A 25,801-nucleotide genomic window follows, 5' to 3' on the forward strand; every position below is an offset into this window, starting at 1 on the left:
TGGGACTCAGTTTCCCTGGGTGTTACTGGTTTAACGAGGTGAGGGGAGAGGGAGTTTGTTGTTACAGAGGACCGGAGAGGGGACTTGGGACCCCAGCCAATGGCCTGGAGGACAGATACCCCAGCGACTGGTGACCTGACGACCGGGAGGCCCAGCTCGGGAGTCACAGCCGGTTCTGGCCAGTGGGAGGACAATGGGCTGTGGAGAGAGGACCCCAGTGACCTGACCAGCCGGTTCCAGCCAGAGGGGCCACAGGACAGAAGAGAGGAGAGGAGGCCCAGGCGACCATGTTTTCCTGGAGAGAAGACAATGGGGATTGGACAATTGAGGATTGGTCCTGCTTTGAGCAGGGGGTTGGACTAGATGACCTCCTGAGGTCCCTTCCAACCCTGATATTCTGTGATTCTAAGACTCGTGCCTGGCAGAGCCCAGCAGGGCTCTGTGGAAGGGGCAGCCGGGCAGCAACCATGTGGCTGGGAACCCCCCACCAGTCTCAGGCAGCCCCTCCGGGCTCCAGGGCCAGGCCCTACAGCCACCAGGCAGCCCCTGGGGATTCAAGCCAGTCGCCCCAGCCCCAGGTTTGGGCTGTGTGGGGCCTGCAGACACGGGCTGGCGCTGCCCTGTGCTGGGACCAGGGGCTTGGAGCTGGGCGCAGGGTGTGTGTGGGGTGTACAGACATGAGCTGGCAGTGCCCTGCACTGGGGGGGCTCGGGGCTGGACACGGGGGGTGGGGAGGGGGGCCTGCAGACACGGGCCGGCACTGCCTTGCGCTGGGGGGGTTCGGGGCTGGACACGGGGGGGTGTGGGGTCTGCAGACACGGGCTGGCGCTGCCGGGGTTCGGGGCTGGACACGGGGGGGGTGGGATCTGCAGACGTGGGCCGGCACTGCCCTGCGCTGTGGGGGCTCGGGGCTGGACACGGGGGGGGGGTCTGCAGACACGGGCCGGCACTGCCTTGCGCTGGGGGGGGGGCTCAGGGCTGGACACGGGGGGGGGGGGGTCTGCAGACACGGGCTGGCGCTGCCGGGGTTCGGGGCTGGACACGGGGGGGGTGGGATCTGCAGACGTGGGCCGGCACTGCCCTGCGCTGAGGGGGGCTCGGGGCTGGACACAGGGGGGTGTGGGGTCTGCAGACACGGGCTGGCGCTGCCGGGGTTCGGGGCTGGACACGGGGGGTGTGGGATCTGCAGACGTGGGCCGGCACTGCCCTGCGCTGAGGGGGGCTCGGGGCTGGACACAGGGTGTGTGGCTGCTGCTGGCTTGGTCCCTTCCTGGGGCGTGCGTGCAGCGTTCAGCCGGCCCACGCTGGCTGCGGGGCCCTGGGCTTTCCTGACACCTCAGCCCCAGGGGGACGACCTGGCTCCAAATCAGCTGCCAATGCCAGCAGGGCTGCAGGAGGGGAGGAAGCCCAGCCCGCGTGTCCCGGCCTCGCTGAGCAGTGCAGGGCGGGCGCTGATACGCGCCCTGCTCCAGGGACCAGCTAATCTGCTGCACAGATGAGAAATCAGGTGTAGAGCTGGGAGAGAACCCAGGAGTCCTGACTGCTGCCCCACCCCCACTCTTACCACTAGCCCCCTGCTCCCAGGGCTGGGCTAGAACCCAGGAGTCCTGGCTCCATGCCCCACACCCTCCTGCTCTAACCACTAGCCCCCACTGCCCCCAGGGCAGGGCTAGAACCCAGGAGTCCTGGCTCCATGCCCACCCCTCCCCATTGTGTGCCGGGCAGAGGCATGGGAGTGACTCAAAGGTCCCCGGTTCATCCCCTGCAGAGGAAGTGACTGTTGCCGGTCCCGGCCCGGAGCTCAGTTGACCCGGAGCTCAGTCGAGGCGCAATGGGGAACCTGCAGGGAGTGCTGCACGAGCCCGCCCGCACCTGTGCCCTCAGCCTCTGCTCCCGGCAACGGGGCTCCGTGCCCGAGGACGGCGCCTGCTGCGCCAAGGCCAGGTAAGGGCTGAGGGGACACCGGGGTGAGCTGCCCTGCCCTGCCCACAGCCCCGTTCGCCCAGGCCCTGGCACTGGGCTGGCAGTCAGGGGGGCTGGGCTCCAGTTCCTGCTCTGCCACATGCTCCCCACAGGACCCTGGGCCGGGGGTGACGGCCCAGCCCTGACCCCTGACCCCCGGGGAGCAGACACCCGACGGCAGGGAGATGCCCAGACGCTGCATGATGGAGACCGGAAAAGGGTCCCCGAGAGATGGGTTTGAGAGACAGAACCTCCAGCGACCCCGGGTCCCTCCCCGACAGCACCCCCACTGACCCCCTCCCCCGACAGCGCCCCCACTGGCCCCCTAGAGGGAGGGGAGCTGCTGGGGGGGCAGGAGCAGCGCTGCTAAAGGGCAGGAGGGGCTCTGCTGGGGCGGCAGGAGGAGGGGGGCAGGAGGGGCGCTGCTGGGGAGGGGAGGAGGGGCGCTGCTGGAGGCAGGGTGGGCGCTGCTGGGGGCAGGAGGGGCGCCACTACAGGTCACAAGGGGCGCTGCTGGGGGGGGCAGGAGGGGCGCTGCTGGGGGGGGCAGGAGGGGAGCTGCTGGGGGGGGCAGGAGGAGGGGGCAGGAGGGGCGCTGCTGGGGAGGGGAGGAGGGGCGCTGCTGGAGGCAGGGTGGGCGCTGCTGGGGGCAGGAGGGGCACCACTACAGGTCACAAGGGGCGCTGCTGGGGGGGCAGGAGGGGCGCTGCTGGGGGGGGCAGGAGGGGAGCTGCTGGGGGGGGCAGGAGGAGGGGGGCAGGAGGGGCGCTGCTGGGGAGGGGAGGAGGGGCGCTGCTGGAGGCAGGGTGGGCGCTGCTGGGGGCAGGAGGGGCACCACTACAGGTCACAAGGGGCGCTGCTGGGGGGGCAGGAGGGGCGCTGCTGGGGGCCAGGAGGGGGGGTAGGAAGAGGGGGGCAGGAGGGGCGCTGCTGGGGGCAGGAGGGGAGCTGCTGGGGGTGATGCTCTCACACAGGGTCTCCTCGCTGACTGTGCCCCCCCTCTACTGCCCCCAGCTCTGTGCCTGTCCGCCCGATTGAGCCCCCAAGATACTCACGGATCAAGAACTGGGAAGTGGGTACCATCGCCTACGACACGCTCAGTGCCCAGGCCACGCAGGTGAGGGCGGCGCCGTGGGGCACGTGGGGTGGGGGATGGGACCCAGGCCCGTGGGAGGGGGCTGCAGGTGGGCTTGAGGAGCTGTCACCAATTGGCTGGGTGCCAGGCTGCTGGGGGGAGTCCAAGCCTCTGGCTCCCTGCATCTCGGGGGGCTGTAAACCTCGGGGGCCTGACCAGAGCTCAGCTGGGTGCGTCCAGCCAGAGCCCCTGCAGCTCCTGAGACGGGCGGCTGGCCTGGAGGCTGCCCCTGGCCTGGGCCCCGCTGGGCCTGGCCCCTCGTTCCCGACCCCATTGTCCTGCTCCAGCTCTTCCACCGACCCTGGGCGCACAGTCGGGAATCGTCTCCCTCAGGAGCGGCTGACACGCCATGTCCTCGCGGGTCCTCTGCCCGCCCTGTCCCGGACTCCCAGGACTCGGCTCTCTCAGCTCCGTACGGTCCCCGGGGGAAACCCCGTCAGGGCGACAGCCCTTCTCGGGGGGCCGCTCTCTCTCGGGGTTAAGCCCCTTGGCCTCCTGGGCCTGCACCTCTGAGCCTCCAGCAGCCTGGCTCTGCCGTGGGCCCCCAGTGCTCCCACCCCCAGAGGCAGCGATGCCCCCCCACATCTCCCCACCCCCCGAAGGGGACGATGCCCCCTGTTCTCTAGACCGGAGCGACTCTCAGCCAGCGTAACACAGGAGGGTTTATTGAGAGTTGAACACAGCACAGGAAACTCTCCGGGCCTCAGGCCTGGCCTCCCTCAGCCCAGCACATCCCAGTCTCTCTGCATCCAGATGGGCTCTGCCTGCTCCCCCTCTCCAGCCCCGAGCCCCCCTGCTCCCAGCTGGGCATCTGAGATCCCCGGCCCCAGGCCCCGCCTCTGTCCATTGTCTTCCCTCCAGGGAAACAGGGTCACCTGGGCCTCCTCTCCTCTCCGCCCCCCTCTGGCTGGAACCGGCTGGTCAGGTCACTGGGTCCTCTCTCCGCAGCCCATTGTCCTCCCACTGGCCAGAACCGACTGATTGCCAAGCTGGTTGCTAGGTCCCCCATCTCCCGGCTGTTGTCCGGGGTCCCGACTGCTGGGCGAGGTCACACCAACAAGCCCCACGCCCACCCCCACCCCTTCGTTACACACGCAGCACACAGGGAAACTGAGGCACACACCGTATTCATGCAAAACACTAAGAAAATCCCCCACTTCATCCCCCCTCCAGTCTGAACTGAGTGGGGTCACTCCAGCCGGTGCCTGGGGAAGTTCAGGGCCCCCACTCCGGGACAAAGCGTTGGCTAGAACGTTTGAACTTTTATCAACATGGATCACGTCCATCTCATAACCCTGGGGGATCAGACCCCATCGTAGGGCTGGGCATTAGCCCCTGTCAGTTGGTTCAGCCCAGCCCTGCGTCTGAGCTTCTCCAAGTCTGGGTCTACCCCTGGGTTAGAGCCTCCTTCGGTGCACAGAGCGCCCGGCCCTGGTCCAGACTTCCCCGACCGGCTCGCCCTTCTCACACAGACCTGCCATCCATGAGAGACCTGGGCCTGCTTCTTGCTTTGAGAAATGGGCCACTCTCTGATCCCCCTCACCTTGGCTGGCTCTGGCTTTAGACGGATGCTTCCCGCCTTGTGGCCCAGGCCTCTGCCATCCCCACCTTCCCCTTCCAGTCTCTATAGTCATCCACCATCCTGGTGTCCCAGCTCCTCCTCACCGGGGGACACGGTTCTCCCTGGCTGGCCTGAAGACACTCTCCCGGGCACACCCCTCCACCCCCCTCAGGAACTGATCCCCCAGGCGCTGGGAGGTGGCAGGTGCCCCCTTGAGGCTGACAGGCAGGACCAGGAACCCCAAAAGCCCCATGGGGTGATGGGAGCAGATTCCAACCCAGCATCTGGGTGCCAAGGTACCGGCCAGTAGCCTTTGGTGAGGTCCCTGGAGTGAGGTCACTTGTTTAGGATCTTGTCAGGCCGAGGCATGGGGCAGGCATCGGACACGGTGACGGCATTGCGCTTCCGAGAGTCCACACACAGTCTGATGGACCCGGCCTTGGGGACCAGCCCCACGGGAAAGGCCCAGGGCTGGTGGGTGGCTGGACCTCCCCTAGAGCCAGCATGTCTCTGACCTCTCTCGCCCGGGCCTGGGCTGTTTCCCGGTGACTGGGAATGGGGAACACCTGGTGTGGGGGGGGTGTTTTATCTCCCCTTCCCCGTGGACAGCTAGACTAGTGAGCCCAGGCTGGCTGGGGGCAGCTGCGGGCAGGGGTTGGCTGGGCAGAGGGGGCTTGATTCCAGCGGGAGGCTGGCTCCTGTCTCAGGGAAGAGACCCACTGGGGACCCCCCCCCCGCCTTCTCCTCCCCGTGCCCACACACAACCAGCACCCACTGCTCCCTGTCAACGTGTGGCTTCTTGTGTCCACATGGGACATGCGCCCGAGTGGGCTGCGCCAGGACATGACTCACCTCCTTCTGCTGGTTCATGATTTCACAGGGCCCATCCCAGGCGCCCTTCGCACGGAGCCGAGACCCCTCCCCTGTCCCCGGTGCCAGAGGAGCCAGCACGCTGTCGTGCCAGCCCCTCTGCTTCCCTTGGGCCCTGGCTCGGTTCTTCCTGGCCAAGCCCGTGGGCTCAGTGAGCTTTCCCCGGGACGTACTCCACCTCCCAATTCCCATTCACTTCCCTTCCATACACCACTGGCCCCCCTGATGTTTACAGGGAGGGACATGGTACTTCTGGGGAACCACCAGCTGCCCCCTGATCCCACAAGGTTCAGTTTTCCTGGTACCAGATCCCTTTGCTTACAGGGATCTTTCCCTGCAGTTCTTCCCCAGGGTCTTGCAACACTGGGGCCCACAAGGGCCCTCAGCTTCTTCAAGGAGGGATTCTTCTGCTGCTCGGTCTGGAGCTCAGCTGCTGGGTTTGGGCCCAGCCCTCGTTGGCTGTGCCTCAGTTTCCCCACCTCAGGGCAAAGCCTCGTTCCCAGCCCTGTTAAGCACGGTTCCTGGTAATCGCCTCTCCCCATTGGAGGTTCCACGCATTGCCGGTGCCAGGCCAAGCACCACCCCCCTCCCTTCAGCCACATCCAAGGTTCAGGGCTCTGTCTGGCCAGGTCTCCAATCCATCCCCCATCTGCACCTCCGCAGATCGTGCACCCCAACCTCTCTGGGCCCCCCATTTCAGATGTATCTTCGCTACAGGACCTTAACCGGGGGCCTGACCACCCCTCCCCCCCAGGGCTAGGCATGCATTGAGCACTACTGGGTCTGGGTCCACCCAGGGATCTGGCTACAGACAGGCAGGTAACCTGGACTTCACAGGGGAAATTCCCTCCTCCCCACCGGCTGGGCCATTCAGCTGTTCACTAGCTCCAGCCCTCTCTGCCTTCCAGTCTCTGGGGTCAGCTCTTTTGCCGTTACTGGAGCCTGTCCCAAGTCCCCAGCTACCAGCCCCCCTTCCACCCTCCCACCCCCCCGTGTCTGCCTAGGGATCGGAGCGGGGACAGGGCGAATGGCTGTGTATCTGGGAGCTTTCCCCCTCAGTCCCTCAGCATCTACCACACCGCGTTCTCAGTCCCAGAATGTCTCCACCCCATGAATATCTCCCAGCTGGTCCCCTCCTGCCGCTCCCACGGGGGATCAGAGGGGCTGAGTCCAGGGGGTACAAGCAGACCTATCTGCTGGGCTTGGGGTGGAAGCCCGTCTGCCACTCCTCCCTGGCCAGCTCTGCCCCAGGACCTGCCTGGGTGACCACTTTCTCCAAAGGGACAGAGCTGAGGGACAGACAAACAGCTGAGAGCCGGTATTGTGGGCTCTCTCTGGCCAAGATCTCCTTTATCTTTGGGCACTGCACCACCTAGTGCCTTTTGCCCACAAATAATTACATCCCTCCACCCCTCGGGTCCCATGGAGGGGCTGCCTGCTCCAGCATTCATGGGCTCCCCACATTAGGCTTCCTAGAGTCCCACCTCCGAGAGGTCTCTGGGTGACTCCCCTTCTGAGTCCCCGACTTGGGTCTCCCCCCACCCCAGATCTGCTGTTTATAAGCACGTTTGCCAGCGCACCTGGTCCACTAACCACATCTTAAAGTCTGGGGGGCAGACGTTAAACAGCTGCTCCAATCCCGGCAGATGATCCACGCCCTCTGCGGTAGTGGCCCCGCACTCTTTCCCCACAGGCAGGGGTATTCTTCCAGCAGGGTGGTGATCTCCTTGTCGGGGACGCCTGGGGTCTTGCGCACACCCCGGAATCTTTTCCTATCTGCCAGCGATAAAACGAGGGGATTGAAGGAACCAGCAAGGAAAGGGCCTAGAACCAGCTCCCTACAAGGGACCTGGTACATCTGTGCAGGGGGAGAGGGCTGAGCGTGGGGAGGGTCACCTCAGGGCAGCTGATTGCCCGGCTGGTAGAGAGTGACCGGTCCGAGGAGCAAGTTCCAGATCCCAGCAGGCTCCCGGGCTGCCTGGAGAGCTGGGGAGCAGCAGGGGGTCCGGGACCCAGTTCCCCAGCCAGGAGGGGCACTTCCCACCTGGGTTCCCCCCAGTGGATGTGAAGAGATGGGAACTGGTGCTGAGAGTGAAGGAGCTGGAGCTGTAGGAGCGGAGTCTAGGTGACCGCTCGGAGCAGTGAGAACAGGAACTGGACTTGGAGGAGAGGCAGGCCAAGAGGACTTGCTGTGGGGTAAGTGGGGAAGGACCCAGATGTCAGTTCAGCAGGAAGCCCGGGGTTAGATGCTGACATATGTTTGGCTGAGTGTTCAGCCCTCTGGGTTGCCGGGTGTCCATGTCCGGGCAATTGGATTTGCCGTTGTCTCACTGAGATGGGGACTAGGCCCAGCCAGGGAAACCTGCGCCTGTGTCTCTGCCGGCCCTGGGAGCAGACAGGCCCCTCCCTTCCCCCCCAGGCAACAAGGGAGCGTATGGGGAAACCGAGGCACAAACAGGACTCAGAAAAATATTCCCACTGCATCACATCTCTTCCCCCGGCGAGGCAGGACTGAGCAGGGTCATTTTAACCAGTGACCTGGGGAAGTTCGACCCCCCCCCAGTGTTACCCCCCAGGCCGCAGCATCGTTCCCGTCCCCTGGGCACTGTCCTAGCCGGCACGTCCAGGGTTCTCCCGGCACCGGTGCTAGTCACTCAGCCTCGGTTCTCACACACGGCTCAGAGCAGGGTCACGTGCTCCCTGAGCTCTGGGCAGATCGATGGCACCAGCAGGGGGTGCAGGAGGAGTTTTCCTCCGCCCCCCCCAGCCCGTTGTCACCCCAAAACCTTTGGGTTTGACACTGGGCTGGGGTCCTGCCATAGCCCGTCCCCCTTACCTGCCAGGCTGTGAGGGGGGTAGTGAGCCGCCTCCCTCCGTGGGTCACCATCCCGGCCACCCCCTGGGCTGTCCTGAGCCCAAGCCTGGGGTAGGGAGTGACCCCAGGACATGGGTCCTTGACCCAGCCCTAGCTCCGGGCTCTGGTGCCCCAGGGGCTGGGGAGGCCGGGGCCCCGCTGGAGCCGTGTCCCACCCCAGGCTGTGCGTCTGCCAGGCCCCCAGGCCTGTGGGTTCACCTGTTCCCCTCGCCTCAGGGCAGAGTCTCTCTGCCCCCCGCCCTCGAGAGCTGGGATTCGGAACCCTCCGCAGCCCTGGCCAGTGGCCACCCTGACCGGGGTCTCTGTGCCCAGCAGTGACTGCCCAGCAGTGACCCCCCCACCCCGGGGCCTCTCTCACCCCGGGACAGGCCAAGCCCTGCCCGGGTCTGCCCACGCTCGGCGGGGGGCTCTGCCCCTGCTCCCCGGGAGGGCAGGCCGGGCGCCGGCTGCCTCGGGCACAGCCTGAGCCCATGTGATAGTCTGCGTGGGGCGCTGGGGGGCCCCTTCCTCTGCTCCCCCTGGGCTAGGCCCCCCCGAGCAGGGACGTTGGCACAGCTCCCCCTGCCCTCCCGAGCGTTTGCAGGGACACCCCCAGGCGGAGCCCCTGGCTGGCGCGGGGCCAACCCTGGGCTGAGCTTGGGCTCAAAGTGACTCAGTCAGTCCCAGCCGGTGTCCTGGCGACCCCCAACTACCAGCCCCCACCCCCGGGCTGCCAGGGGTCTGAGCTGGGGGCAGGGCAAAGTGCTCCACGTCTGGGCCCTTCACTCAGGTCACAGCCCTTCAGCATCGGGTGGGGCTGCCCCAGCCGGGGGGTGGCAAGGGGTCTCTCTGCCCCCGAATCTCCCCACCCCAGGCCTGTCTCCCCATTGACCACCCCATGCCACTGCCCGGGGCCTGAGCCCAGGAGAGTCCAACCGGCCCTGGGCCCTGGGCCCTGGGGCTGGAGTGGGGGCCCGTCTGTCACCCCTGTGCCCCGAGGAGCTGGCTGCCGGCTGCTTTCCCCCCAAGATCCCTCACACGCCGTGGCCTGGGCTGGCCAGCGTGTGACTGGGCCCCTCTGTCCTGGGCACTCACCAGGTTAACTCTTCCTAGGGCCCCTGGTTCATCAACCCTCCGACCTGGCACCCACTTCTGCGTCGGTTCTCACCAACCTCCCAGCTCAGCTCTCCATGGGCCTGCGGGGGTCTGGCTGCGTCAGCCCCTCCCCCACTTCTGGGGCGCCCCACTGGTCCCTTTCCCAGCACCCATGCTTAGGCCAGTCCCAATGGGTCTCTCCTCATCCCCGGACCTACTGTCCCCAGACTGCTCTGCCAGCCGGCCTCCTCGGGCTCCTGTCCGCTAGCCGTGGGGCCAGATCTCACTGTACAAACCCCGCACCCCATCTGCAGAGAGATCCGCCCAGCAGGCTGCCGGCTTCTATGTAGTCACACCGGGGTCTTCTGCACCCCCAAAACCGTTTCCCATGAGCCTCCGGGGCCTGGAGCCTTTGTGAACAGTTCATAGTCCCCTGTCTCCACCTCCTCCGTCTGGCTGGGCGCCTCTCTGCCTGGGCGGCATGTGCACCCCCCATTCGGGGAGGCGAACCCTGTGACGAACTGGGACTGTTCTTACTGTGGTCTGTGAGTGCTGACAGGGGAGTGTGGCTGGGATGGTCTGCATTGGGGGATGGGAGACTGACTGAAGATACCTGAGCCTGTAACATGAGAACCCAGGAGGGGGCTGGGGCGAGGTGACACCTTTGCCCGGGAAACTGAACAAAGGCTGTGGGAGGGGTCGCTGAAGGCAGAGTCTGGGAAGCTGGCTGGTGAGGTGGCTGGAGGCAGGGAGGGCTCTGACCTCTGGAGGGGGCTGGGGTGCCCGAGGACCCCAAGATGGACCTAACTGAGGGGTATCCTGTTGTCTGTGCCTGCAAGACCTGTCTCGGACTGTATCCCCGTCGTCTAAATAAACCTTCTGCTTTACTGGCTGGCTGAGAGTCATGGTGAATCGCAGGAAGCCGGGGGTGCAGGGCCCTGAGTCCCCCTTACTCCGTGACAACTGGTGGCAGCGGCGGGATCTACTGCACCCCGTGGACGGCGCTTCCTGCAGTAAGTGACTGGGGAGAAGTAAAACGAAGGGGGATTGACGGGGACCAGGCGTGCTGAGGAGTCAGAGAGAGACGGTTATCACCCCTGGGAGTGTGTGACCAGCGAGAAGGACTTTTGCAGTAACAGGGTCCCCCGGGGGATCGCAGCGAGTGGTCCCGGGGCGGAGGAGTCTGCAGCTCGACCCTGGCAGAGAGGTGGTGACCTCGAGAAGGGCTGGCACACTAGGGGTCTCCCTGGAGACTGTGGGGAGCGGTGAGCACCCAGGCCTGTGAGTGGCCAGCAGGAAGATGGATGCCAAGCGGCTTAAGAGCGACCTGGTGGAGCTGTGCAAGCAGAGGGGGGTGCGCATTGGGAGGCTCACCAAAGAACAGCTCATTGCCCAGCTGGAGGAGGGAGATCGCGCGAATGAACTGATCCCTGTCTCTGAGGGAAGCAGCCTGGCAGATGCAGCGCAGGCCCCAGTGTCTGTCCCATCTGGGAGTGGTCAGCCGGCTGCTGAGGGCTTCCTGAGACCCCTCCTTCCTATGCCTAGGGGAAGGGTGGGGAGGAGCCCAGCAAATACCGAGGGCGCAGTGACCCCCCCGGCCAGCAGGGGATCCTCCCGGCGACGCTCGGCATCCATGGAGCGGAATGGGCTGGAATGGGAGATAGAGCTAAAACTGAGAGAGCTGGAGGATCGTGAACACCAGAGACAGCATGAAGAGAAACTGAGGCAACATGAACGGGAGGAGAATGAGAGACAGAGGCATCATGAACTGGAGCTGGCGAGGCTGAAGGGCCGCGAGCCCCCGGCTGCGGTGAGTGAGGGGGGACCCAAGACTGCACGGAGCTTTGATAAGTGCATCCTGGCCCCACGCAAGGAGGGGGAGGACATGGATGACTTCCTGGATGCCTTTGAGACGGCCTGCGAGCTGCACCAGGTTGATCCTGCAGACAGACTCCGGGTTCTCACCCCCTTACTGGACCCCAAAGCCGTGGCCTTGTACCGCCAACTGGAAGAGGCGGAAAAAAGGGACTATGAACTATTCAAAAAGGCCCTGCTACGTGAGTTTGGGCTGACTTCTGAGATGTACCGGGAAAGGTTCCGGAGTCAGGATAAAACCCCTGAGATCTCATACCTGCAACTAGCCGTCCGCATGGAAGGATACGCCAGCAAGTGGGCTGCTGGGGCCCAGACAAAGGAGGACCTGGTTAAACTGCTGGTACTGGAGCAACTGTATGAGCGGTGCCCATCCGACCTGAGGCTGTGGTTGAGGGACAAAGAACCAGAGAACCCGCGACATGCAGGCCGGCTGGCCGATGAGTTTGTGAAGAGCCGGTCAGGGGCTGGCCGGGAGGAGTCCCAAAGGAACAGTCCCACCACAACGCAGAGCGAGAGTCACCATGGGCCATCCCAGCGGGGAAATACGGAGAAACCCCACCAAAGGGGAAGATCCAGCGTCAGGTCCATCCAGCCCACTCGAGGGGACCCCTGGGACATGGTCTGCTATCACTGTGACCAAAGAGGTCACATACGGGCCCAGTGCCCCAGGCTCAGGGACAGACTGAGCAGACCAAACCCACAGAGGGTTGACTGGGTAGAGACCCAGCCGGGCGAGAGGCAGCACTCCCAGGGAAGGGGGGCTGGCAGAGTACCACCTGCTAAGGAGGGAGGAGAGCCCCAGGCCTGCTCCTCTGCGGGGCGGGATGCTCCAGACTCAGGGTTTTTGGTTTATACGGTGGGCGCGGGGCGGTCCCTCCGGAAAGAGTACCTCGTTCCCCTGGAAGTGGATGGGAGGAAAGTCGATGGATACTGGGATACGGGCGCAGAGGTGACGCTGGTCCGGCCCGAGGTGGTGGCCTCAGATCGGATGGTGCCCAACACTTTCCTGACTCTGACGGGGGTGGGTGGGACCCCATTCAAGGTACCTGTGGCGAGGGTACGCCTGAAGTGGGGGCCCAAGGAGGGCCCCAAGGACGTGGGGGTACACCCGTATTTGCCCACTGAGGTGTTGATGGGGGGGGACCTGGAGGACTGGCCAAGCAACCCCCAGAATGCACTGGTTGTGACCCGCAGTCAGAGCCGGCGAGGGGCACTGCGCCCTGGCCTTGGGGAGGGGGCCTTGCCTGAGGCGCAGGACCCTAACCTGGTGGGGAGGGAACACCCAGGGACACGGCTCAGGGAGGCTGCGGCTTCAGACCCAGCCGGCGAGAGAGAACAGGTGGCCATCCCTGTCCCAGCTGCTGAGTTCCAGGCCGAGGTGCAGAAAGATCCCTCCTTGCGGAAGATAAGGGACCTGGCCGACCTTGGTGCGGTACAGACCATGGGGAGAGGTGGCCGGAAAAGGTTCCTGTGGGAGAAGGGGTTCCTGTACCGAGAATGGGCTCCCCCAGGGAAAATGGAGTCAGGGGGGATCAGGAGGCAGCTGGTGGTACCCCAGAAGTATCGCCGCCAGCTGCTGTACCGGGCCCATGAAACCCCCCTCTCAGGGCACCAGGAAACCTGGCGTACCCAGCAGAGGCTGCTACGGAGCTTTTACTGGCCTGGGGTCTTTGTTACTGTCCGGCAGTACTGCCGGTCCTGTGACCCCTGTCAGAGGGGGAGGAAGGCCCGGGACAAGGGGAAAACGGCTTTAGGACTCTTGCCCAGCATAGAGGAGCCTTTCCGGAGGGTGGCCAAGGTTAAAAGGGGGGCTCTGAACCAAGAGAGCCCGAAGCACAGACCTCCAGACTGGAGCGCTGGGAGAAGACCCCAGCCCAGTTGGAACCCCAGGGGTATTGGGGTGGGAAAAGGGCACAGGCCGCATAACCCTTCCCACATGCGAACTGCGAATGCCCTCGAGCAATCCCGACCTAAGTGGGGGTGTGAAACTGGAGGGGCCTGGTGTAATTCTCACCAAGGAATGGGAGGGATGCGGGGGCATCCATGGGAACGGGGGTAGGTTCGAACTTCCCCGGGTCACTGGCTGAAGTGACCCCGCTCAGTTCGGTCTCGAAGGGGGGAGATGTGACGAACTGGGACTGTTCTTACTGTGGTCTGTGAGTGCTGACAGGGGAGTGTGGCTGGGATGGTCTGCATTGGGGGATGGGAGACTGACTGAAGATACCTGAGCCTGTAACATGAGAACCCAGGAGGGGGCTGGGGCGAGGTGACACCTTTGCCCGGGTGTCACGGAGTAAGGGGGGACTCAGGGCCCTGCACCCCCGGCTTCCTGCGATTCACCATGACTCTCAGCCAGCCAGTAAAGCAGAAGGTTTATTTAGACGACGGGAATACAGTCCGAGACAGGTCGTGCAGGCACAGACAACAGGATACCCCTCAGTTAGGTCCATCTTGGGGTCCTCGGGCATCCCAGCCCCCCTCCAGAGGTCAGAGCCCTCCCTGCCTCCAGCCACCTCACCAGCCAGCTTCCCAGACTCTGCCTTCAGCGACCCCTCCCACAGCCTTTGTTCAGTTTCCCGGGCAAAGGTGTCACCTCGCCCCAGCCCCCTCCTGGGTTCTCATGTTACAGGCTCAGGTATTTCCCTTCGGTCATTCTCCCATCCCCCAATGGAGACCATCCCAGCCACACTCCCCTGTCAGCACTCACAGACCACAGTAAGAACAGTCCCAGTTCGTCACATCTCCCCCCTTCGAGACCGAACTGAGCGGGGTCACTTTAGCCAGTGACCCGGGGAAGTTCGAACCTACCCCCGTTCCCATGGATGCCCCAGCATCCCTCCCATTCCTGGGTGAGAATTACACCAGGCCCCTCCAGTTTCACTCCCCCCCTTAGGTCGGGGGTGCTCGAGGGCATTTGCAGTTCGCATGTGTGAAGGGTTATGCGGCCTGTGCCCTTTTCCCACCCCAATACCCCTGGGGTTCCAACTGGGCTGCGGTCTTCTCCCAGCGCTCCAGTCTGGAGGTCTGTGCTTCGGGCTCTCTTGGTTCAGAGCCCCCCTTTTAACCTTGGCCACCCTCCGGAAAGGCTCCTCTATGCTGGGCAAGGGTCCTAAAGCCGTTTTCCCCTTGTCCCGGGCCTTCCTCCCCCTCTGACAGGGGTCACAGGATCGGCAGTACTGCCGGACAGTAACAAAGACCCCAGGCCAGTAAAAGCTCCGTAGCAGCCTCTGCTGGGTACGCCAGGTTCCCTGGTGCCCTGAGAGGGGGCTGTCGTGGGCCCGGTACAGCAGCTGGCGGCGATACTTCTGGGGTACCACCAGCTGCCTCCTGAACCCCCCTGACTCCATTTTCCCTGGGGGAGCCCATTCTCGGTACAGGAACCCCTTCTCCCACAGGAACCTTTTCCGGCCACCTCTCCCCATGGCCTGTACCGCACCGAGGTCGGCCAGGTCCCTTATCTTCCGTAAGGAGGGATCTTTCTGCACCTCGGCCTGGAACTCAGCAGCTGGGACAGGGATGGCCACCTGCTCTCTCTTGCCGGCTGGGTCTGAAGCCGCAGCCTCCCTGAGCCGTGTCCCTGGGCGTTCCCTCCCCACCAGGTTAGGGTCCTGCGCCTCGGGCAAGGCACCCTCCCCAAGGCCAGGGCGCAGTGCCCCTCGCCGGCTCTGACTGCGGGTCACAACCAGTGCATTCTGGGGGTTGCTTGACCAGTCCTCCAGGTCCCCCCCCATCAACACCTCAGTGGGCAAATACGGGTGTACCCCCACGTCCTTGGGGCCCTCCTTGGCCCCCCACTTCAGGTGTACCCTCGCCACGGGCACTTTGACTGGTGTCCCGCCCACCCCCGTCAGGGTCAGGTAGGTGTTGGGCACCACCTGATCTGCGGCCACCACCTCGGGCCGGGCCAGCGTCACCTCTGCGCCCGTATCCCAGTATCCATCGACCTTCCTCCCATCCACCTCCAGGGGAACGAGGTACTCTTTCCGGAGGGACCGCCCCGCGCCCACCGTATAAACCAAAAACCCTGAGTCTGGAGCATCCCGCCCCGCAGAGGAGCAGGCCTGGAGCTCTCCTCCCTCCTTAGCAGGTGGTACTCTGCCAGCCCCCCTTCCCTGGGAGTGCTGCCTCTCGCCCGGCTGGGTCTCTACCCAGTCAACCCTCTGTGGGTTTGGTCTGCTCAGTCTGTCCCTGAGCCTGGGGCACTGGGCCCGTATGTGACCTCTTTGGTCACAGTGATAGCAGACCACGTCCCAGGGGTCCCCTCGAGTGGGTTGGATGGACCTGACGCTGGATCTTCCCCTTTGGTGGGGTTTCTCCGTATTTTCCCGCTGGGATGGCCCATGGTGACTCTCGCTCTGCGTTGTGGTGGGACTGTTCCTTTGGGACTCCTCCCTGCCAGCCCCTGACCGGCTCTTTACAAACTCATCGGCCAGCCGGCCTGCATGTCGCGGGTTCTCTGGCTTTTTGTCCACCAACCACAGCCTCAGGTCGGATGGGCACCGCTCATACAGTTGCTCCTGTACCAGCAGTTTAACCAGGTCCTCCTTTGTCTGGGCCCCAGCAGCCCACTTGCTGGCGTATCCTTCCATGCGGACGGCTAGTTGCAGATATGAGATCTCCGGGGTTTTATCCTGACTCCGGAACCTTTCCGGTACATCTCAGAAGTCAGCCCAAACTCACGTAGCAGGGCCTTTTTGAATAGTTCATAGTCCCCTTTTTCCGCCTCTTCTAGTTGGCGGTACAAGGCCAAGGCTTTGGGGTCCAGTAAGGGGGTGAGAGCCCGGAGTTTGTCTGCAGGATCAACCTGGTGCAGCTCGCAGGCCGTCTCAAAGGCATCCAGGAAGTCATCCATGTCCTCCCCCTCCTTACGTGGGGCCAGGATGCACTTATCAAAGCTTCGTGCAGTCCTGGTCCCCCCTCACTCACCGCAGCCGGGGGCTCGCGGCCCTTCAGCCTCGCCAGCTCCAGTTCATGATGCCTCTGTCTCTCATTCTCCTCCCGTTCATGTTGCCTCAGTTTCTCTTCATGCTGTCTCTGGTGTTCACGATCCTCCAGCTCTCTCAGTTTAGCTCTATCTCCCATTCCAGCCCATTCCGCTCCATGGATGCCGAGCGTCGCCGGGAGGATCCCCTGCTGGCCGGGGGGGTCACTGCGCCCTCGGTATTTGCTGGGCTCCTCCCCACCCTTCCCCTAGGCATAGGAAGGAGGGGTCTCAGGAAGCCCTCAGCAGCCGGCTGACCACTCCCAGATGGGACAGACACTGGGGCCTGCGCTGCATCTGCCAGGCTGCTTCCCTCAGAGACAGGGATCAGTTTATTCGCGCAATCTCCCTTTTCCAGCTGGGCAATGAGCTGTTCTTTGGTGAGCCTCCCAATGCGCACCCCCCTCTGCTTGCACAGCTCCACCAGGTCGCTCTTAAGCCGCTTGGCATACATCTTCCTGCTGGCCACTCACAGGCCTGTGTGCTCACCGCTCCCCACAGTTTCCAGGGAGACCCCTAGTGTGCCAGCCCTTCTCGAGGTCACCACCTCTCTGCCAGGGTCGAGCTGCAGACTCCTCCGCCCCTGGGACCACTCGCTGCGATCCCCCGGGGACCCTGTTACTGCAAAAGTCCTTCTCGCTGGTCACACACTCCCAGGGGTGATAACCGTCTCTCTCTGACTCCTCAGCACGCCTGGTCCCCGTCAATCCCCCTTCGTTTTACTTCTCCCCAGTCACTTACTGCAGGAAGCGCCGTCCACGGGGTGCAGTAGATCCCGCCGCTGCCACCAGTTGTCACGGAGTAAGGGGGACTCAGGACCCTGCACCCCCGGCTTCCTGCGATTCACCATGACTCTCAGCCAGCCAGTAAAGCAGAAGGTTTATTTAGACGACGGGAATACAGTCCGAGACAGGTCGTGCAGGCACAGACAACAGGATACCCCTCAGTTAGGTCCATCTTGGGGTCCTCGGGCATCCCAGCCCCCCTCCAGAGGTCAGAGCCCTCCCTGCCTGCCAGCCACCTCACCAGCCAGCTTCCCAGACTCTGCCTTCAGCGACCCCTCCCACAGCCTTTGTTCAGTTTCCCGGGCAAAGGTGTCACCTCGCCCCAGCCCCCTCCTGGGTTCTCATGTTACAGGCTCAGGTATTTCCCTCAGTCATTCTCCCATCCCCCAATGGAGACCATCCCAGCCACACTCCCCTGTCAGCACTCACAGACCACAGTAAGAACAGTCCCAGTTCGTCACACCGGGAAACTGAACAAAGGCTGTGGGAGGGGTCGCTGAAGGGAGAGTCGGGGGAAGCTGGCTGGTGAGGTGGCTGGAGGCAGGGAGGGCTCTGACCTCTGGAGGGGGCTGGGGTGCCCGAGGACCCCAAGATGGACCTAACTGAGGGGTATCCTGTTGTCTGTGCCTGCAAGACCTGTCTCGGACTGTATCCCCGTCGTCTAAATAAACCTTCTGCTTTACTGGCTGGCTGAGAGTCATGGTGAATCGCAGGCCGCCGGGGGTGCAGGGCCCTGAGTCCCCCCATACTCCGTGACAAACCCCCTACCCCGCCTCTATGGCCGTGGGGCCGAACGAGGGGGTGAGACAGCGGAGCCGGTCTGCAAGGCCAGCCTGGTTCAAATCCCAGGCCTTCCCAAAGGCAGTGAGGTCAGCACCTGTAGCCCCCCCCCGTTAAACTGGGGCCTTTCCCCACATACCCCTAGTGGGGCCTCTTGCCCCTCGGCTTCGCCAGCTCCAGTTGCTGCTGCTTCTCGTGCTCTAGTAGCTGCTTTGCTCTCGGCTCCAACTCCCAGCGCTTCAAACTGTCAAGGGGAGCCTGGCCGTGAAGACCCCCTGCTGGGCGGGGAACCAGGTCTCGTGGACACCCTGCTGCTGCCTCTGCTGCTTCCAGACCCACTTGGAACCTCGCTGGGTCTGGAACTGGCTTCTTGGACCAGCCATCTGTCTCCAGCCATGCCTTCAGCTGCGCCTTGTTCAGCTTTCCAGCTCTTGGCTGTCTCCCTGCCCAGGATTGCGATGACCGTAGGGAGGTGGTTGCATGCCATTGTCTTGCTGTTTCCTTTGACTACCCTTGGTTTACTGCTGCAAAGGACTCCTGGTGGAGTCAGCATCCCACCGCTGCCACCAGCTGACATGGATCCGCAGGGTCGGTGCTACCCTCCTTGCACTAACCTGTCCTGCCCCACTCCTCCTTGCTTGTCCCACCCTGCTCTGACCCTTCCTGCCCTGCCCTGCCCCCTGGTCCCTGCCAGGGACTGACCTGCTCCCACCCTGCACCTCCCTTTTGCTGAGCCTGTTGAGTGGCTGCTCCTGTGCAGCCTCTCTAGGCAGGCCTGGAGGACCCACCTCGCTGCTCCTTTCAGGAGTGAGGCGATGGCGAGGCAACTGTTTCCACCCAAAGTGTAGCCGTGCCTGGTGGACATAAACATATTACAAAACTTCCCCACTCCTCACAGGCATTGGGAAGAAGGATGGGGGGATCCCAGGGCTGGGCTAGCAGGGGGCTGTGGGTCAGGACTGAGGGGCACCGGCAGGGCTGTGGAGGGGGGATCCCAGGGCTGGGCTAGCAGCGGGCTGTGGGTCGGGGTACTGGTGGGGGGAGGGGGGCCCTGCAGCACCGGAGCTGGGGTCCATACTGGGTCTGACTCCAATAGTCCCCCAGCCTCAGCTCTGTCTGTCTGTCTGTGCTCCAGGAGCTGCCCTGCAGTGGGAAGCGGTGTCTGGGCTCCCTCATGTTCCCCAAGCAGATGGTTTGCCAGGCAGATGAGGGGCCCCCACCCAAGGAGGAGCTGCTGCCCCTGGCCCGGGACTTCATCCACCAGTACTACAGCTCCATCAAGCGGTGAGTGCCCCCCCACCCCCCGCAGGGACTGCCAGACGGCCAGAAGGGAAGCCCAGCGCGGGGGGGCTTTTCATAAACAACCAGCAAACCCCTCCAAAGCCCAGGACTCGGGGGCGGAATTCAGCTGCCCAGACGCCGCTGGGGGAATAACACAGCGGGGCCAGATCCTGCGCTGGAGGCAGCTTCCTGCTGCAGGGGGGAGAAGGCCCCTGAGGAGAGGCTGCTCTGCCTGGGACTGGGACAATAGGGAGGAGCTGTTGGGAATTTGAAATGGGAAGAAGGATCCCGCAGGATCGGTTCTGGGGCCGGTTCTGTTCAATATCCTCGTCACTGACCTAGATCATGGCACAGAGACTCCACTTACAATTGTCACGGACTCCCAGGACTCGGGCTCTCTCAGCTCCGTGCGGTCTGTGGGGGAAACCCCCTTCAGTGCAACAGCCCTTCTCGGGGGTCCACTCTCTCTCGGGGTCAGGCCCCTCCACCCCCTGGAACCGCACCTCTCTGAGCCTTAGCACACCTGTCTCTGCTGTGGGCCCCCTCAGGGAGTCCCCTCGTTCTGGACCCCCCGGGCCTCCACCCCCAGAGGGAGCAATGCTCCCCCCCCCCCCCCCAGTCTCTAAACCAGCGTGACTCTCAGCCAGCGTAAAGCAGGAGGGTTTATTGAGCATCTGAACCCAGTATGGGAAACTCTCCAGGCCTCAGGCCTGGCCTCCCTCAGCACAGCACACCTAGGTCTGTCCTGCATCCAGGGGGGGCTCTGCCTGCTCTCTCCCCCCAGCCCAGAGCCCCCCTGTAACGATGCTGCCTCTGGCGGGCCACTTCTGAGAATATCAATTCAGGACAAATTGCTTAGAGCAGGGCAGTCACAGTAAAGGTTTCCTTTACTTCTAAGGCACCAAACCAGCGAGACAGAGAGGACTTCGGTCTCACCCCACTGGCGAACCACAAGTCACACAAGCAATTCCCTTAGACACTCCAGTTTCCCAGTATCACCACCAGTGCCACTCGTTATGGGGACAAATGGTTATGAAAACCAATACCCCAGTAAAAGAAAAAAGGTTCTCCTGATCCCAAAGGACCGAGCCCCAGAGCCAGGTCAATATACAAATCAGATCTGACCCACAAATCACGCTGTCCCCAATCCTTTAGAGTCTAAAATCTAGAGGTTTATTCATAAAAGGAAAAAGATCTAGATGAGCTAAAATTGGTTACATGGAATCAATGACATACACTCATGGCAAAGTTCTTGGTTCAGGCTTGTAGCAGTGATGAAATAAACTGCAGGTTCAAATCAAGTCTCTGGAACATCCCCAGCTGGGATGGGTCCTTCAGTCCTTTGTTCAGAGCTTCAGTTTGTAGCAAAGTCCCTCCAGAGGTCAGAAGAAGGATTGAGGACAAGATGGAGGAGATGCAGCTGCCTTTTATAGTCTCTTGCCATGTGACCTCTGCTTTCTTTGTTCCAAAGACAAGCTATCCAGCACATGGCATAGAAATACCTCAGAGTTCTGTCCATAGGCCTGTCCCTGCCTTGCTGAGTCACAAGGTCTATCTGCAGAAGCAGAGCACAAGTTTGAAATACAGACAGGATAGAGCCAATCCTTGTAACTTTAAATACAAAACTGATCCATGCATCCAGAGAGCCTAACCATAACCAGCCAACCAGAACCTTGTCTTAGGCACCTTATTTGACCCCCTTTATACAAGATTTGGTGCCACTACAGGACCTTGGTTGCATCAATGATCTATACGGTCCCTGTTCATGTCAATAACATCACTCCCCCCTTCCAGCTGGGCATCCTTTATCACCGCCCCCCAAGTCCCGCCTCTGTCCTTTGTCTTCTGTTCCAGGTAAACAGGTTGCCAGGGCCTCCGCTCTTCCTCTCTCAGCCCTCCTTTGTTCCCCTCTGGCTGGAACCGGCTGGTCAGGTCACCGGGGTCCTCTCTTCACAGCCCATTGTCCTCCCACTGGCCAGAACCGGCTGTGACTCCCGAGCTGGGACCTCCCAGTCACCAGTCGCTGGGGTATCCGTCCTCCAGGCCATTGGCTGGCCCTCTGAAACAACAAACTCCCTCTCCCACCACCTCATTTAACCAGTAACACCCAGGGAAACTGAGTCCCACCTGCTCTGCATGCAAACCATTGAAAAAAACAAGAAAACCCCCTGCTTCATCACACAAGTGCTTTGGAGGATAGGATTAAAATTCAAAATGATCTGGACAAACTGGAGAAATGGTCTGAAGTAAATAGGATGAAATTCAATAAGGACAAATGCAAAGTGCTCCCCTTAGGAAGGAACCATCAGTTGCACACGTACAAAGCGGGAAATGACGGCCTAGGAAGGAGGCCTGCAGAAAGGGATCTGGGGGTCATAGTGGATCACAAGCTAAATATAAGCTGTATTAGCAGGCGTGTTGTTGTGACAGTCACAGGCCTGATGCTCTGAATGGAGCCAGCCAGGAGTCTGCGTAGCGTGACTCCTTTCAGGGTCACCTGGTCGCATCCCCCTCCTGCTTCTCAGTTAACGAGGGGCATCTGCCATCCCTTACGTGCAGGCAGCTGGAGCCTCCTCACGTGGCCCCGAGGGTCTCAGCAAAATTCACACACCTTTATCCCCACCTCCCAGGCATTGGTGCAATACACAGGGAAACTGAGGCACACACAGTATTCATGCAAAACAGTTAGACTCACATACAGCATAACCAGGGAAAACCCACTTTGTTACAGTTATAAGCAGGACATGAGAAGTAATTCTTCCGCTCTACCCTGCTCTGATACGGCCTCAGCTGGAGTATTGTGTCCAGTTCTGGGCGCCACATTTCAGGAAAGATGTGGAGAAATTGGAGAAAGTCCAGAGAAGAGCAACAGAACTGATGAAAGGTCTAGAAAACATGACTTATGGGGGAAGATTGAAAAAACTGGGCCTGTTTGGTCTGGAGCAGAGAAGACTGAGAGGGGCCATGAGAACAGTTTTCAAGTACATAAAAGGTTGTTACAAGGAGGAGGGAGGTAAATTGTTCTCGTTAACCTCTGAGGACAGGACAAGAAGCAATGGGCTTAAACTGCAGCAAGGGAGGTCTAGGTTGGACGTTAGGAAAAACCTCCTAACTGTCAGGGTGGTTAAGCACTGGGATAAATTGCCCAGGGAGGATGTGGAATCTCCGTCACTGGAGGTTTTTAAGAGCAGGTTAGACAAAGATGGTCTAGATCAGTGGTTCTCAACGCGCAGCCCGTGGGCCACATGCGGCCCAATTAGCACACAGCTGCAGCCCAGCTGTGTGCTAAAGGTCGCAGGGCCCGCGGGGCTGGGTCCAGGATGCCAGGCTGCCCCATCGGCATGGAGGGATCTGGGGCTGCTGGGCAGCCACAGTATCTAAATTGCAGCAGAGTCTCTTTTTATCAGGGTCGATGGCCTGTAGACAAGAGATATTTTGCTGATCTATCTTCCAAATCAGCTATAATATGGACATCGGCTAATGCTTGTTCAGTCCATGGGCTCTGCCCAAACTTTTGCAAAATTTTCTTAAAAGGAGTCGTTTCCTGTATGCATGTGTGTCGGTGCTGCCCGTGGGAGCCAGCTGAGGTCACTCAATCAGGGTGAACCGGAAACAGCACGGGGCAGACAAACCCCAAATGCTGGTGGATATTCCAATACTTAGATTTACCAACCAGCCCAAAACAGCTTCTGTATTACCTCACTGGTTACTCAGAAGTCCAAACAACGCAGTTCCCTTAAAGTGCCCAGCTTCAGGCCTCCGTCCAGACACACACGTCAGATACGATGATGATTACTGAAAATCTTATCTCATCATATAAAAGAAAAGGTTCTTCCAATCCCAAAGGATCAGCCACATACCCAGGTCCAATTATAACTTAGATCTGACCCAAAATACACGCTATAGTCAATTCTTATTAACTAAACTAAAATTTATTAAAAAAGAAAAGAGAGAGAGTGTTGGTTAAAAGATCAATACACAGACAGACTTGAATTCAATTCTTGAGGTTCAGATACATAGCAGAGGTGAGCTTGTAGTTGCCAAAAGTCCTTTTAGAAATAGTCCATAGGTTATAGTCCAATGTCCATATTTAGGGTGCCTCCAGTCAGTGACTGGGGATCTCAATCCTTGTGGCTTAAGGTTCCCCCTCTTGAAACCAAAAGCAGATCTGAGATGAAGCAGGATCGTGTCCCAGGGTTTTTATACATTTCCAGCAGCCTTTCGGCCTGAGAAAACAATAGGCCTAACTCTCCTTCTTCCAAACATCCTGGCAATTAACACAGGGTAATTTATCCATTAAACAGTTCAGATACAGGTACCACAACCTTCAAAGAGACATAGAGACAATAATACTATTTCACTCAAGTGTCATCATAAATGTTAATATTCCTTTTTTGATCTTTGAATTAAAGCTATAGCAATAGATAAGACTTGTTTGGTTACATCACAAGACGTGAGCAAACATCTCCCCTTCTACCTCTAACAATGCAGACTTGCATTTCACAGCTCTATTCATTTACACATCTTCCTAACCAGTCTCTAAAGTTCGGCCATGGGTCAGGTCAGTCGGTGAGTTAATTAACTCTTTCTGGCCCTGTCAGCTTCCAAGGAGATATTCTATCACACTCAGAACGTCACAGCCAGGGACTTTTTTCTGCTCTTTTTGAGCTTTGTTTTTAGGAGATTCTTTTCACCTGAACATATTTTTTTATGAATTTTCTTTACCTTTATAATTTTTTTGTGCCCACGCTTGCGCTGGGACTTACTTAACACTAAAACCCTGCCTGACAGAACAGAAGGGGGGAACGCTAAGCCCCCTACCTTTTGGGCTCAATCCTGCTACGACTGAGGGTATAATCACCTGTGCCATTTTCCCCAGACAGACGGGTGGGAGCGAGGACTCTAACCCTCCCCCTTATGGCCCGGCACTTCTACGACCGGGGGGGTGTACACCTAGACAGTTTGTATATCTCTTATCTCTATAGCTTTCCCCAACAGACGGGTCAGAGCAAGGACTCTAATCCTCTCTCTATTGCCCGGTATTTCTACGAGCCGGGGGGTGCACACCTGTATGATCGATCACCTTGGGATACGGATGGGATACCTTGTAGCAATATTTATCAGTGTGTTCAACAGACACAGTGCATGTCTTCCCCCTCTCGCAATTCTCCACCAAAAATGTTTTGCTTATAAGAAGCACACGGGATGTTTTTCAGGGGAAAAGGCAATACGCCGCATTTATTGGAGATACAACAATTAGCATATGCATTTAATCACACCACACACACACACACACATACACACTGTCCCGCCAGTCGATGTTCTAGTTACCAGTCCAGAGTCCGGATCAATCTAATGGCCAGCCAGGTTGATCACAGGTAGGGAGGAGCCGGGTTCCGTCGGTCGCGACACGATGCTCCGGGGAAGTCTTGGCAGGACGAACCCAAAGTTTCATGGCAAAGCACCTGGTTTATATAGTGATTTTCCTTCATTGGGACCAATGAGTTTTGCACCATCATGCTGTAATCAATTGTTGTTTGACGAGTGCTTGTTTTTTTTTAATTTTTATTTTATTATTTTGTTTTTTAATTGTTTTTAGGGAGTTACCCCAGGTTGGTTTACAGCTATCGTGTCCCCATTGATAGGTGCTTGTTTTGTTTTTAGCGTTGTTAATTTGCCCTTTTTTGACATTTCAATGGGGCGGGTTGTAATTTGCTGGTGCTCTTGCATCTGGTTTTGGGTTTTTCCTAGAACATCTGGCTCGGCGATGGCCTTTACATTTATTTTTTAACACCCACATTCCTCATTCCCACACAACACAGAACTGATTTACACAGAACGTTTGAACAGGAACATCAAGTTGCGATGCACAAGAACACAATCCTGGCATTCTTTTACTTATTTTAAAATGCTAAACCTACAACAAAGTGGTGACCCTCCAAGGTCTGTTACTGCCTTGAAATCAGCCCAGACACAGATTCCCGCTGATGCATTTTTATCAATGGCCCATTAGGCCGTTCTTTTCTGCTGTTTACAAAGGGTGGCTGGCGGGATATGGTTAAATCCTACACCAATAGGTTTAAGACATGCTACATTATTATTTTTTATTTTAAATTATATTAAATTCATACATAAAATCCTACTACTACAGTGGGTTCCGTAGCCGTCGGGCCTGCCCTGCCCCACATGGCGGGGTCCAGAGCTGCTGGGCTGCCCTGCCCTTCCCTGCTCCGAGCAGCAGGGTCCGGGGCTGCCCTGCAGTGGGGTCCGCTCTTGGCCCCACTCTGTGGAGGGGTCTCTGGGCGGGGCGGGTGCTAGGCATAGGGGTTGGGGGGGCGCAGTGGCTCTCAACCTGTGGCCCAGGTAACACATTGTGGCCCACAATGATAAGTAGGCTGAGAACCCCTGGGCTAGATAATATGTGGTCCTGCCTCAGTGCAGGGACTGGACTAGATAACCTACATTTCTCTGGTGCGCCCACACCTTGAACACTGTGTCCATCTCTGGACGCCGGGTCTCGAGGATCGAGTGGAACTGGAAAAGGGTCAGAGAAGGGCAGCAAAGAGGATCGGGGGATGGAGCAGCTTCCACGCGACGAGAGACTAAGAAGATTAGGGTTGTT

The 25,801-nt window shown here is 60.2% G+C and overlaps 1 protein-coding gene across 2 annotated transcripts in view; it reads left to right on the forward strand.

Moving 5' to 3' along the window:
• The first annotated feature begins 1,831 nt into the window (after positions 1 to 1,831).
• NOS3 (nitric oxide synthase 3) overlaps positions 1,832 to 25,801 on the forward strand; it is a 63,974-nt gene continuing 40,004 nt past the window's right edge. Inside the window, exons 1-3 of one of the 2 annotated variants that reach the window (XM_065399596.1) lie at positions 1,832 to 1,944; positions 2,977 to 3,079; positions 19,034 to 19,182. In XM_065399596.1, the coding sequence (XP_065255668.1) occupies positions 1,832 to 1,944; positions 2,977 to 3,079; positions 19,034 to 19,182 (365 nt within the window). Of the gene's footprint in view, positions 1,945 to 2,227; positions 2,257 to 2,976; positions 3,080 to 19,033; positions 19,183 to 25,801 lie in introns of those variants that run through there. The other variant, XM_065399597.1, reaches the window with a different exon arrangement.

The sequence above is a fragment of the Emys orbicularis genome, chromosome 2 (assembly GCF_028017835.1).
Source record: "Emys orbicularis isolate rEmyOrb1 chromosome 2, rEmyOrb1.hap1, whole genome shotgun sequence".
Taxonomy (NCBI): Eukaryota; Metazoa; Chordata; order Testudines; family Emydidae; genus Emys; species Emys orbicularis.